This window comes from Pelodiscus sinensis, chromosome 8, assembly GCF_049634645.1.
Source record: "Pelodiscus sinensis isolate JC-2024 chromosome 8, ASM4963464v1, whole genome shotgun sequence".
In the NCBI taxonomy this organism is placed as follows: Eukaryota; Metazoa; Chordata; order Testudines; family Trionychidae; genus Pelodiscus; species Pelodiscus sinensis.
In genome coordinates this window covers 67,316,130-67,330,873 of record NC_134718.1, presented here as the reverse complement: position 1 = coordinate 67,330,873, position 14,744 = coordinate 67,316,130, and the positions used below count along the sequence as shown (strand labels likewise).

Sequence of the window (14,744 nt, the reverse complement as noted above, 5' to 3'; positions counted from 1 at the left end):
CTCCCCCATCACGTTTCCTTTGCTTTCATTACTAAGTCGACGGGGCCCGCAGTGATGAGTGAGTGAGTCGAAGGCTGATGACTGGAGAATTTTTGAGGCGTTTTTCAACTTCCTCTGCTCAGGGCTGACTAACTCTACCGAGCAGCGCCTCTGCCTTCCCCTCTTCCTTCCCCCAGGCGCTGCTCACGGGAGGGGGGGAGGGGGAGGAGCTCTCTTCCCTCCCCCACCCCGCCCCAGCGTCTGTGGCCCCAGCGTGGAGGGGGCGGGGGTTGCCCATATTTAGAACGTTGGTGGCGTCACTCTCCTTATATGGGCAGTGCCGTCAGGAGCCGGCGTTCCATTCAGATAAATTTCCTCCGCGGCGATCGGAATCCCCTGCTGCTTCGGTAGAAATGCAAGTGCAGAGCGGAGCGCGCCGCAGCGCCAGGCAAGGGGATTAAGGGGGATCCGCTGGAGCCCCTCAAGCCCGCCCGTGCAAGCTCCCGGCCCCTGTAGCAGAGGGAACCCCCTCCTTCTTCCCCCCCCCCCCCGCACCTTCAATTTAAGCCGAGCCCCGCTTGCAGCCTGACCCGCTGCCTGCGCTTCCTGGGCGGCGTTTGAGAAGAGCTCTGCTCGGCCCGGAGGGGCTGCGGCCGAAGCCCGCGATGAAGGTGACGGCTCTCGACTGCCGGCAGCTGCGGAAGCTCCTGCGGAAGGAGCCTTCCCGCTGCCTGGTGCTGGACTGCAGACCCTACCTGTCGTACTCGGCCTCCCGCCTGCGGGGAGCGCTCAATGTCAACCTCAACTCGGTAGTGATCCGCCGGGCCCGCGGCGGCCCGGTGCCCCTGCACTTCGTGGTGCCGGACGAGGCGGCCCGGACTCGGCTGCTGCTGCCGGGGGAAGGCCCTGTAGCGACGCGGCTGGCGGCGGTGATCGTCCTGGATCAAGGCACCGGGCACTGGCAGAAGCTGAAGAAGGAGAGCACGGCGCAGATCGTCCTCAACGCGCTGCTGTCCAGCCTGCCGGAGACCGGGGCCAGGGTCTGCTTCCTGAAAGGTCAGGGCGCTCGGAGGCGATGGGAGGGGGCGCCGGGAAACTGGTGTGTGTGTGTGTGTGTGTGTGTGTGTGTGTGTGTGTGTGTGTGTGTGTGTGTGAGAGAGAGAGAGAGAGAGAGAGGGGGGGGGACTTAGAAGGGCAGTGTCAAGAGGAGTGTAATTTGGGGACCGATGTGGGGAGGGAGCGACCCAGCTCAGTTACTTCTCCATCGACAAAACAAGACAAAAGGCTCCATCCGGAGAAGCCAGGTAACAACGGCGACCCCCAGACACAAATGGGAAAGAGCAACCCCCCCCCCCCCCCGCCTCGGTTAGGCCAGGGAAAGGACCTACGTTTTACACAGGTGTATGAGCCGTCGAGAGATGACGCTGAAGTTTGTTCATGAGCCAAGGGGCTGATGTTACGGGTGGCTGAATCCACCTTTAGGGAAGAAGAGCAGAAGCTGAACACTGTGTGTGTGTGTGTGTGTGTGTGTGTGTGGGGTGGGGGGGGGGTCCACAGGTGATATTCATTATGGGTATGAATTTGAGCCCTCCCCGGGGTTAAGGAGTGAGACAGGTAAACGCGCTTTCCAGTCCAAATGGTACTGTTACCTGTACAGTGTGTGTGCAGTTCCCAAAAGGGAATCGTGGATTATTTCGCTGGGTAGGGCCGCCGAGTGTCTGAACCTCTAAAATGGTGGAAATTCTCTCCCTCTCCCCTTCATCGGTCTCGGTCAAACGTTTCCTAACTCCTGCATGTAACTGACAAGCCAAGCGATCTGTTCTGGTGTTCAGCAGAGCAGAGAACACCTAAGTAATTGGCAAAGATCGCTGCTCTAAAGACATGTCTGGGGCCCACAGTAATCCCCCAGCGTCAATATCCAATGGCTGATGTCACCAATAAAGTACTCCCGAGCACTATTTATAGCATTGTCCTTGCTGTTTTTACTTTCCTTTTGTGAAATGCATGGGTCATAAAACCATAAAAATGAGCAATCGGCCCTTTCTTTTGTCCGCCCAGTTCACGCTTCTCCTTCATTTCTCCTTGTAACTCTTGTCCTTGTGCCCTCTCTTTTTCCTTCCCTTTTTTCCTGTCTGTCTATGCTCTTCTCAAGGTTCTTGGTAAAGCCAGGAGAGGGTTGAAGACAAATAAATGTAAAGAAACAAGCCCTGTCCCATGCCTTTTCAGTAACACTTTGCCTTGGTGGGCTTTGCAGCTCTTTGAGCGGCAGTTCTCCATGACAGGAAAAAAAACCCACCAAAGACTTTATTCCTGAAGAGATTTTCAAAATGTGAAGTGGAAACTTGCGTCTTCCATCCCTTCCCAATGAATAAAATGACTGCAGCAATGCTGGGAAAGGAGGGCATTTGCAAGAGAAGTTGCAAATCCTGTGGGACTAGAGAATATGTCCCTGGATAAGCATGAAGCGTAATCTTTTAGTGACTTTGATCAGGTCTTCTCACATGCTGCAATTAATGCCTCCTGTATAGGACAGAGGAGTGTAGTTGCATGAGATGCAGGTAAATATTCATGATACAATGCTGAAGGCTCTTGTGCTTTCAGCACCTGTAGTGGGAATATATAATATTATATTCCCACTAAATATAATATCTAACTCTCCCCACCTCTAATATAATTAATTCACAGACACTTACCTTCCTTCCTCTCCCCCCCCCATCCTCCTCCTGTTCTGAAATGTGATTTGTCCTTTTCATATGTGTTCATTTTTTTTAATTGTATCCTTTGGTATATATGGTTGTGACTATTTTCTTCCACTACTTGATCTGAGGAAGTGGGTCTGGCCCACGAAAGCTCATCACCTAATAAACCATCTTGTTAGTCTTTAAAGTGCTACATAGTCCTGTATTTTGCTTCATAATATTATACCCGCTTTCCTCTGAGCTCCACACGTTTTCCAAATGCCAATTTGGGCTTTTCAACACCTCTGTAAAGTAAACGTTAAGTGACTCGGGAAGTTTGTGGCAACCTGTCCTGTGTTTTGTTTGTTTTTTAACCATAAGGCCATCTTTTCCCCTTGACTCTCTCAATTGTTTTTGCTGGGGTTTTATTGCAAAATATCTCCAACTTGGGGTAGAAATAATATACCTTAACTAGTAAAACTACAAATTCTCTTCCCTTTTGACCATCACCCTTTTCATTGTCACTTATGGTAAACGCTGTAAGCTCAAGACCATGCAGAAACCTAAAATATGTAGCAGCATTTAGGAAATGGTGTGATTTGGAACTAGCCAGGCTGTGACTCAGTGTGGGACAGGCCCTTGGAAATCACTGTGGTTCTGGGAGATGCTGTCTTCAGAAATGCCAGGGGGAAATAAGAATCATTGCAGAAACTCTCTGACTACTGATCAGAAAAAAGGTGAATTTTGTTTTCTGTATTGTTGACATTGCTGCCTAGTCCCTCATATCTGGAGTGTGAAATAGTCACCTTACCATTAGAGGGGTACTTTCCTGAAAGCTGTTGCTGGCTTTGGTAGGCAGACTGTCCTAATGCCTCAGTCTGTGTTTCAAAATGTTAAAAATAACCTTACTGTAGACTAGAGTGAGGACACAAGGGCCATGAGGGAGGGGCTTTTAAGGCTTTTTCCCTCATCATTGCTGTTTACCATCATGGCCCTGGTGTGAAAAGAGGGGCACTAGCTACAGGGGGAAAGTGTGGCTAATTGGAGCCTGATGAGAGGGATGAGTCAGAACTCTTGTCAGCTAATCACAGTCCCTGTGCAATTCTATAAGGAATTGCTTTTACTGCTGAGTAACGTCATGCCAGTTTGAGTGGTGGGGTTATGTTTTGGGGTTTTTTTTTTTTTATAAGCTCTTTTACTTGTTAGCTCCAGGAGTTGAATGCGTCAGATCTTCCATGTGTGGAGGGGCAGTTTCTTTTTACAAGGGAGGGAGGGAGGGAGGGGGTGTGTGTGTGTGTGTGTGTGTGTGTGTGTGTGTGTGTGGAAAGGGGAGTTGTGGAAGAGTAAAATAATAAATCGCTTACTTAACCAGTGGGTAGTGGGACAAGCTTACTATGACAGGACATCACGGTAGATATGATGAAAATGGAGAGCTGTGCTGTGCTTCAATTGATGAGCAATCTCTGATTTGTAGAAATGACCTCAAGGAAGTTAGGGAGGGGGGAGAGCAGGAGCTGGAGGACCAGATGAGAAGATGACTCATGTTAAGAATGGCCTGCAAATATCTTGATCCCCAGGCTCGCAATTAACCATTTGCTTGCTGCACACACATTCCACCCAGGAGACCTCTGTGTCTGGGTTGAAAACAAATCTAGATTTCGCTTGGATGGACGTCTGCTTATTCAAGAGTGGAAACAACAATATGGATCAGAGAGAATAGCTAAAAATATATGACAATTATGCAAGGCCAGGAGGCGCACAGGAGAGACTGAGCAACATGCAGAGGGAGTTTGGGGGTGTTTATATCAGAGTTAATTTCAAGCATAGGAATGGAGGAATTTGAGGGCTTGTAAAGAGCCAAAACTATTTGCCATGGATGTTTGTTATCCCTTTTAAAGCCTTGTATTTTATTTATTTATTTGCCTACTGACCTAGTTACTTGAACTGCATACTCACATGGCAAAGGGTTGTGCTGTCTTGCACAGGGTGGAAAGGTATAGGTTCTGAATTATGAATGGATGGAATTTCTATCTTCTAGGGCCTGACCTAAAGCCCATTGAAGTAAATAGAAAAAATATTGAAACTGCAGCACCTCGCATAATTCAGAACAATATGAATTTCAGCTTACATCCTCTCAAACACTGCATATGTTTATTTAGACATCTGAGACAGATTAAAATGTCAGCATAAGTATATATTTATTTGGGTAGCAAATCCATCCAGCTTTCTTATGGAGCCATTTAAAACTCTAGCACTTGCATTATTCCTGAGGCATTCCATTAATATAATACTCTGCACTGACTAGTAGAGTAGTATTAAATGTGGTAACGTACTATAAGTATAGCAGAGTAGTATTACGGTTCTAAGCTCATCTTGCATTTATTTGGTCTGGGGGCCTTATTTATTTAAGGGCCACGTTCCTAAGGGGTATTACATTTACTGTTAATACATATTCATTCTTTTTCTCTTACTGGAAACTCACTAAAAGGCGCAATTAATAAATTACAAAATGGCTTTAAATGGTTTCTCTGTTCAAATTCACCCTTGAAAGTGATACACAGAATATTCATGGTGGTGAAATAGATGTCAGGTTAGCCAATGACAAACTCTGACTTACAATGTAATAATAGGATTAATTCCTTTTCATTAGCAATGCAGCAAATATAACACTGTACTTAAAGGTGCAGAATAGCTCATGTGGGGCTATCCAGTTGTAAAATGTTATCACAGGATTTCATTAGGTTTTATGGCTGTTGTTTAATGGATCGATTTCATTCAAAACATCTTCATTAACTTGCAATCCCTTGTGAATGTGTAATTAATCATCACAATGCAAACACCGCCTATGTGCTTTTACTTGCATAAAAATGCAAATATATGAAATGGATTATTTTGACACAATGCGTAGGATAGCAATTGATATCAAGAGGATGAAAACTGCATTTAGCATTCTTTTCGGTCTCAAGTGCTAGAAATTATGATCATTTATAAAATACAATAATGTTTAGTCCTCTGAAGTTAATGTTTGCCAGATCTACATTCTCAAACCATTTTAATCTGTACCAATCGGCTTTTTAGCAAGTTAATAATTGTTAGCTATGATGCAGTTTTTCTTTGAGAGCACAAAGCCTTTTTAAACAAACACTTTGACAGAATGGAACTTTTTGTTATTGAACACCTCTTGAGGACTGGTCACTTTGCTGTGTTCTGATTTATTTGGAAGCCCCTAAAGCTTAACTTCTGATCCACCTTAATGTAACTGAATTTTCAGAAACCTGAAAGTTAATATTTCTGTTTTTTTTTGTTTTTTTTCCCTAGGTGGATATGAAACCTTTTACTCGCAATACCCTGAGTGCTGTGTAGATGTAAAACCCATTTCCTCAGAGAGAAATGAAACGGAGAGAAACATCAACAGCCACTGTGAGAAGCAAAGCACCAACCACAAACCAGCTTACGATCAGGTATGTTTATGGGGAAGTTGTGAATAATTCTCCCTGTCCCCTCCCCTACACAGACATTTTCCAGGGCTTCCTGTTATAATTGACTGTTCACTCTGTTATTTTCATCTGGTGCTTCAATTAAGCTGTCAAAGAAACAGGTCTGTGATTTTTCCTGTTTTCATAGGGTCTTAAGTGCTGAAGACTCCTAGGATTGGAGACAGCAAATACTACTTAACAGAGCAAACACATTCAAAATGATCTGACAAATGCTCTAGGGGATGGGAAACAAGGATAAGGAGAATTTAGAATTTGCTGCACTTCTAAGGTTCAGATTAGTTGGCTATTTCTTAGGGACTTAAAGGGAAAGGCACTAGGGAATCTTGTGTGCTCTTTGCAGCGTCTTGCCTCCATCTCGTGCCAAAAAAAAAAAAAAAACCCACACCATAATTTACAATCTAGTTACTTTATATATAGTTTATGTATTAAATAGGATTTTATACACAATATTTTCACAGCAGCCACCTTCTGCTCCCATTGACTTTAGTGGTACAAGATTGATCCACAGAGAGAGCTTTTATTTATCCAAAAAATGGAGGGAGGGAGAGCAAAATACCCTTTGTCCTATATTTTAGAAAAATCCGTAATTACGGGTGTGCAAGATGTCTTTGTGATATCTTGGGCAAGAACATTTGTATCTGTTTGGTTTTTTCCCTTGATCTGAGAAACTGTGGCCAGACCAAGGAGTCCTGATCCCTCTTGAATGAAAGCTCCTAAGTGAATACAAAAATGCTAGTTGCATCTGTTACCTTGTGAAATAGCTGCATACCACTACTATGCAAATAGGCCTGGATCCTAGGGTAGGTTGTAAAAAAGCTGTTAATTGGCAACCCACATGTCTATTAAAGAGCCCTTCCAAATACTGCTCAGTAGTACCTCCTACTACTGTTTTCAAAATAAGGAAAACCACAAACCAACTTAGCTAGCACAAATATTCTATTTGTTGTCTTTCTCATTATACTAGCAGGTATATCACAGTTAACAAAAGGAGACTTTTCTTTTCTGAATCCTTGGGGACAGGAAAAGAATGACCACATTTTACCAGCCATTAGTCATCTAGATACTTTTGATCTCCAATACTTTTCAGTCCCCTGTATCAGTGGTTCTCAACATGTACCCCTGCGGGTACACAGAGGTCTTCTTTGGGGTACATCAACTCATCTAGATATTTGCCTAGTTTTACAAAGGCTACATAAAAGCAGTAGCAAAGTCAGTGCAAACTAAAATTTCATAGGGTATGTCTACACTACCCTCCTAGTTCGAACTAGGAGGGTAATGTAGGCATACCGCACTTGCAAATGAAGCCCGGGATTTGAATTTCCCGGGCTTCATTTGCATAAGTGGGGAGCCGCCATTTTTAAAACCCCGCTGGTTCGAACCCCGTGCAGCGTGGCTACACGGGGCACGAACTAGGCTTCCTAGTTCGAACTACCGTTACTCCTCATTTCACGAGGAGTAACGGTAGTTCGAACTAGGAAGCCTAGTTCGAACTACCTAGTTCGTGCCCCGTGTAGCCGCGCTGCACGGGGTTCGAACCAGCGGGGTTTTAAAAATGGCGGCTCCCCGCTTATGCAAATGAAGCCCGGGAAATTCAAATCCCGGGCTTCATTTGCAAGTGCGGTATGCCTACACTACCCCGCTAGTTCGGACATACCCATAGAGATTTTTGACTTGTTTATATGGCTCTCAATACTATACACTGAAATGCAAGTATAATATTTATATTCCAATTGATTTATAATTCTATGGTAAAAATAGGAAAGTCAGCAATGTAACAGTGTGCTGTGACATGTTTTGCATTTTTTTTTGACTGATTTTGTAAGCAAGAAGTTTTAAGTGGTCTTGCATAGTCTAAGTTTCAACACAATCAGACTCCTGGGAAGGCTGAAAGCTACTGCCCTGCATGACAGGCGAGGAACCACTCTTGCAATTTGCAACAGATGCATATTCATTTTAACAGGAACAAACCACCAGTGGGATCTTTGAGGGCCATGCACCTTGTGGGATCAGGTCCAATGAGTAGCCAAGTTGAAATTACTGGAACTACTCCTATGAGTGAGAGCGGGAGGACTTGGGTTCTGTGGTTAGTGTATTGTTTAGATTAAGATCAATTTCTCCAAGATGAGGACATGCAGGGTAGGCACTTCCTCCTGGTGGGATTTCCAATGGGAAAATCCTCACATTTACAAATGCACCCAGGGGAGTACTTCTGCTTAGAGCTCTGTCCGGCGTCAAGATGATTTTGTTCAGTAGGTTTCTGTTTCTTGAACCTGAAGCCTGGTTTGGTCCTGAGCGGGCTGAAAACGTTCATTCCTTTTTGCTGCTGAACAAAACATTTACTAAAAGGTTCCCTGTTGGATGGTGTCTGGAGGGGACTTGCAAAGGGAAAGCACAGATTCCAGTCGCTTTCCCACAATTAACAGCCAGACTAAGGCAGGTATTCAGCCTAGTGCAAATGAAGGCTGTGCCGTCCAGCCTGGTTTCTGTGCAGTGAGCATAAACTACCTGCCGAATCCACCCACTTCAAAATGCTTCTCTGTCAGACTCTTTTGGGTTTGTTTCCCCCTTCCTCCTTCCCTCCCCCCTCCATCTAGTTTTTACTTCCTTTAGTGGAAGAAGGAACAGAGATTACATCTCCGGTGGCAGGGAGCTGTGGGTGGCCCAGAGCAGCAGGAGGGAGTAAGTGGCACATATGACGTGGCTGAGTTTGTGCCTCCATGTTACTGCTGTTATAGGCATGCAGGAAATGGTAGCTAAGCTAAGCTTTGTCACTGAGGTCGGGGGAGGCTCTGCAAACAGACACCAGCTGTCACTGTGAACATTTTTTTTTCTTAGGTGTGGGTGAGAGAGGTGCTTCATGCTTAAATCCATTTGTTTTCAGGTTTGCTTTCAAAGCAGCCCTCCAGTAAACACAGACAAATCTCTAGGCATCAGGACGCTGGATGGGGGTGGGAGAGGTTTTGGTTTTTGTTACAAATTGGGCACAGTGAAGTTTCTTGTTAACACGCTGTGTGCGTGGGTTCCAAGCCCTGCACTGAAAGCCCTAACTGGCTGTCTCTGTGCACCTTTTGTGCATTGCTTTGACATTGTGTGGAGACAAGAAGGGTGCAATCCTCAGGGAAATGAGCTTCACATATGAAAGCATTTTGGGTGGGTTCTGAGGGGAAGCCCTTTAAAGAAAACAGGAAACATCCTGCCCGTGAGTGGGCTGGAACTGATTTTGGACCTTAGATGTGGACAAGAAAATGAAAACTTTTCTTCTGTGTGGGCTCTAGTATAATGATTCACTGGCCAGGATCTAAAACCATCCGACAGGGACACGCCGGCTCAGCTGATGTTCTCTGCTCAATGACTTGGTCATAACTTAAGACGACTCACTTTGAGGAAAAGGACAAAGTAAAATAACATTTTTATTTTTAACTTCCAGGGTGGTCCAGTTGAAATCCTGCCTTTCCTTTACCTTGGCAGTGCCTATCATGCTTCTAAGTGTGAGTTCCTAGCCAACCTGCACATCACAGCCTTGCTCAACGTCTCCAGGAAAAGTTCGGAACCCTTTAAAGAGCAATATTGTTATAAATGGATCCCAGTGGAAGACAGTCACATGGCAGATATCAGCTCTCACTTCCAGGAAGCCATAGATTTCATTGGTGGGTAGAGCAGTTCTACTGCATCTTCTTAATAAAAATGAGTCATTGAATTTTAACAAAACCCTGGAATACTCTGTACTTCTATCTATAGCAGTGTTGCTACAGCAGTGTTTCTCAACCAGTGATATGAATTCCCTTAGGGGTACTTGAGAGAAGTCTGGCGGGGGGAGAGCGAGTACATCACACAACTGAAATCTGGAGGAAAAATTAATTTTTGTTTTAAGTTTTACAGCATTTTATTTTGTACTTTTTACACCAAAAAATTTAATCGCCTGCCTGGCTACAATTAAGTTGTTTAAACAAATGTGTTGCAACGGCAGAAAAAAAAATTTGTGTCTGAAAACTGTAGGTACTGAGGTACTTATAAAAAAAATTGTAGGGGTACTTTATTTAAAATAAGAAAGTTGAGAAACTCTGACCTATAGCATCTTTCAGCCAAGGAACTCAAAGTGCTTTTCGAATCATAAGCCCAAAGCTGTGGTTAAGTATTGTACTGATTTCACATATGGGCCAATTGAAATATGCAGCGGTTCGAGTTTTTTAGGTTTTCCTGATAAACTGGTGGTAATGTTAGGTATAAACCCAGCAATCAGATTGCCTTCTCTTTTCTGAACCACTAGAGCACACACACTGGAAAACTAGATTTACACTTAGATCTATGCCTGAATATGAAAATCACTGTTGAAATACTAAATCTAGATCTGTTGAAAATCTATTTGGATTGGCATACAAATTAACTTCTGAAAGGGAAAACTGCATTTAGTCATTCTTTAAAATGAGATTTGTTTTTAAAATACCTCTTAGCTAAATGTGGCAACTATTTTACACACATTCCCAGAAAAGGAAAAGTACAAATTATTTTCATGCAATCCCAGATGTCATTGCAAATGTCCAAGCTTAATTGTAATTGTGTATAGAATTAAACAGACACAATTTTTTCTCACCATAAAAGCAATGCAAATAAGGAGCATGTGGGCTGAGAGCATAGTTTCTTCCTGGATCTCTTCCAGATTTGTGGAGAGCAAAATTTGAATAGTTCACTAAATCCTGATATATATGAGAAAATTAGGTCAGTTGAACTACCTCATTAGGGGTGTGTGAGAAATTCACACCCCTGAGAGGTGGCATTAAAACTCGTCAATCCAGCACTGTCTGGATTGGGAGTAAGTCAATGGAAGAATTCTATCTACTGACTTTCAGGGAGGTGGATTACCTATACTGATAGGTATAAAACTCCAGTCATTTGAAGAAGTAGGCTGAGCGCCCACGAAAGCTCATGATACCATGTACACGTGCTACCAGATTATTGTTTTTTAAGTTTATCCTATACTGATAGGACACTTGTGCTATTGATCATCATTAAAGGGTAGCTATCAATAACATCTGAAAGGAAAACCGAGGTATCACAAAGTTAATTATGGAGTCTCTTCTTTCTGCCTGCTTGTTGCTGGCAGTTTAGTTCAGTCATTCAAATTCAGCTGAATCTTAAAAAAACCCAAGGGCAGGTTGTAAAATACATTTCTAGCCTATAATTGCTTTCTGATGATGATGACATACGGGGCTTTTTGCATTTAAGGGGAAACTCCAGTACCCCACAATCAGTAGGGAGTTTTTGAATTTTTGCCCTTCTTCTGGTTGAGGTTGAGTCACTTTGAACTTTCAACATTTTGAGGATGGTTTAACTTTGTTTTCCTTTTTATTTCTAATATCACAGGCTCTGTAGATTTCAACAGCAGTCCCAGCACATGTATTATTTTTACCTAAATTTAACTGACTGCTGCAAATTTGGTCCTTTACCAGACAACAAAAGGAAAATGACAACGTGTTCAGTGTTTTATGTTGTTTTAGGGCCATGTACTAAACACACACTCATGTTCCATTTCTCAGTGAAGTGGAACTCAGGAACATAATTCTCAAGCCAGCCTGACCAGAGAATTTCTATTTTTCAAACTAGATTTGTATGGAAGGAGCTTATTTTAAACATTTTCTTCTTTAATCTAATAACAATAATTGTGTTGGGTGAGTAACCTCAGTGCCTCCTGATGTGGAAAATGGTAATTTGCACAAGCCATTTATAGCCTGACTTAAGTCCAAGTATCCTTTAACTGGGCTATAATTAGAGACGTTATACTATTTATTGTGTTTTTTGTGGTATATGCCACAGGAATCGAACTAACCTCTCCCCCCACACACACAACTGTAAGTGTGTGTGAGGAGGCGTCTCAAAAAGACCCAGGGCAGGCATAGAGATGGTATTTGTCATTGGCTAAGAGCCTGTCTTAGCAGTGGTGAGACGATCTTGCTAATACACAGCAGTGAGCCTGCCAGGTTGAACAGCCGTTCTACCCGGCTAGCCAACAGGTGCACTCTTTGTTACAAGTCTGCTATGGCACCGTAGTTCTCCTCTCGTTGGATATTCTAACAGTCAATGTTGACGTGGATGAACCCGCGATTATGCATCTTCACCCACCGTGCTTTTTAGTGAGACTTTCCGACCTAGGTTGAGATACTTGCCTAGTGCAAACCCATAATGTTCTGTCTTCCAGTTGGGAATCATTTAAGTGTGTTTTGGTAGAATGGTGTTTTGACAGTTTGTTTGTTTTTTAAATAGGCAAATAAGTATAGTGTGTCTCAAAGCCAAAGTGAGGTTCAGGTTCATCTCCAAAATACTAGCTGCCCAAGTGCACTTACCCATCAAACTCAATTCTGCAGTCCTATCCCCAGTGAAACTCCTGTTGGGCATGATTACAGCTTTATTTGGGTTAAGGCAATAGAACTCGGCCTGTGCAGGGATGACCTTGAGCACAAACTATATGAAGATGTTATGCTAGGTGGAAGGGTGTCTCCCTTTTGACTCAGACCCATCTCTGCTTTTTGTTGAACCACTGCATGATCATGAATTGTTTGTGTATCAAATAACAGGGGGACTCGCCCTCCTCCTAGAGGACTGGACCATGTGACTTCTTCTAGATGATGTATTTTGTTTTCAGTATCATTTGTACTTCAGCACCCTTCCTGTCTGTAATGAGAACTGATGTCTGTAATAAATTATTTCTTTCCAGATTGCGTGAAGCGAGCTGGAGGCAAAATCCTGGTGCACTGTGAAGCCGGAATTTCACGCTCCCCCACCATCTGCATGGCTTATCTCATGAAAACGAAAAAGTTCCGCCTGGAGGAGGCATTTGATTACATCAAGCAACGTAGGAGTCTGATCTCACCAAACTTTGGTTTCATGGGCCAATTACTACAGTATGAGTCAGAGATCCTGTCTTCCACTCCTAGCCCCCCCGTTGCCTCATGCAAAAGAGAAGCGGTGTCTTTTTTTGCAGAAGAACTGACTTTAAGCAAAAACTTTGAAGGCTCGTGTTACAAGTTTCCTACCTCAGTTTTGAGTTCGGTGCCCATTCGTTCTCCGGTCCATCAGTTAAAACTTAGTCCTATTACTGCATCTTCATCATGCTGAACCCTATTGGAAATTAGAGCTAATATGTTCCTCTGGTACCAACTGTGATTCCGATAAGAACATTTCATGACCGTGCAATACAGAAGGCATCATGGATTTATTCCCCAATGGAATAGTCCTAGTGGGTGATAACTTTTGTATATGGACACTGACTTCAGACAAAAGTGAGATGCAGAGGGCAGGCTGTCTAGAGATTTAATGTCCTCTTAAAAACAACCCCCCTCATGCTTTTCTAAGTTGCTAGAGTGCAACCACTACTGTACTTCCAGATCCCTAAGGAACAATGGAACCCTTTCAGTGTAAAAGGGTCGGACCTATACTATTGTTGCTCAATTCCTGTGGCTTTTAAAAACTGTAACAGCCTTGTTTAAAGTGTAAGCAATAAACAACTGTAGCAGGAAAGAGTACATCAAACAAAGCACAATCCTTGAAATGACAGGGAAGGCAAGCACTCGAATATTCATTTTGCTTTTTCCCTTGTTTGTTTCAGGTGTCAGGGATTAAGCTGACCTGAAGGTGGGGATGGGAAGAAACTTCCCTTTGTGGTTTTTTTTTTAATTGCAAAATCGGGGCATTAGAGGGGGTTTACACCTTTCTCAGAAACATCAGGCACTGGCTGCTCTTTGTGACAAGATAATTTGATTAGATGGACCACTGATCTATTTAGGCGTGACATTTCCTGTGTTTCTGCATTTGCCTTTGTACTAAATGTGCTTTTACCTAACACAGAGAACCAGGGACTGAAGTGGTCAGCTTATCTTGCTTGAGCTACAAACTCCTCTATTTAAGAACCACCCTATAATACTTGAACATCTCTCTAATCCTTCTCAAAGTTACTCTTTCACCCACTGAAACTGTAATTGATGGAAGTGAGACTAAAAGTCTCAGTGCCATCTTCTATCCCCCTTAAAGTGTTTCTGGTTCTTACCATGTGCAGAAAAGTGGTCTTGTTCAGTGTTACATGACTTGCTGTCATATGTACGGTCACTTCAACCTAATGTTTCTTCTGGTAAAATTGTCTCACAAGGGGACTGTCTGTCTTTTGTGTTGAGTGTCTGTGTCTGTGTCTGCAGGGAGTGCCGTACATACTGCTGCTTTGTCTGTTGACCTTTTTTTAATTGTTTGTTTTTATATGGGAAATAGCAATAATTTCCTGAAGATCTTGTGAATGTGAAAGAAAAAACTGACATGTTTTTATGGAGTGTAAAATAAAATAAAATAAAATAAACAGTTGGAAAGTTTTTTTTTTTTTTTTTAAGATTAAACCTGGTGGCTCATTTCCAGGTGGTTTGCAGAAATGCTCCTATGTGACCACTGCCCATTTTGTTTGTGAGCTGAGACTGAACTGGGCAATCCCAGAGCAAAATAATCAGCTTTTTACATCTGGAACTGAATGGCTTAGGAGGGTCCTGTACTTGAACAGTAAACGTTCTGGGAACTGAGCCAAAAGGGGTGGGGAAAGGGACATGTAACACAGCAA

General features: G+C 43.3%; 1 protein-coding gene across 1 annotated transcript; it reads left to right on the top strand.

Moving 5' to 3' along the window:
• The first annotated feature begins 290 nt into the window (after window positions 1-290).
• On the top strand, window positions 291-14,502 carry DUSP5 (dual specificity phosphatase 5). The gene is made up of 4 exons (XM_006135031.3): window positions 291-1,035; window positions 5,976-6,118; window positions 9,582-9,801; window positions 12,864-14,502. Exons 1-4 carry the CDS (start codon window positions 645-647, stop codon window positions 13,262-13,264), a joined length of 1,155 nt encoding a protein of 384 aa, XP_006135093.3. The 5' UTR covers window positions 291-644; the 3' UTR covers window positions 13,265-14,502.
• Window positions 14,503-14,744: the final 242 nt, after the last annotated feature.

Excerpts from the sequence above, each read along its gene's own strand:
- DUSP5 (XM_006135031.3), top strand. The coding sequence starts at position 645 with ATGAAGGTGACGGCTCTCGACTGCCGGCAGCTGCGGAAGCTCCTGCGG. Across the intron at positions 1,036-5,975 it reads CAGGGTCTGCTTCCTGAAAG|GTGGATATGAAACCTTTTAC; the intron begins GTCAGGGCGCTC and ends TTTTTTCCCTAG. Across the intron at positions 6,119-9,581 it reads ACAAACCAGCTTACGATCAG|GGTGGTCCAGTTGAAATCCT; the intron begins GTATGTTTATGG and ends TTTAACTTCCAG.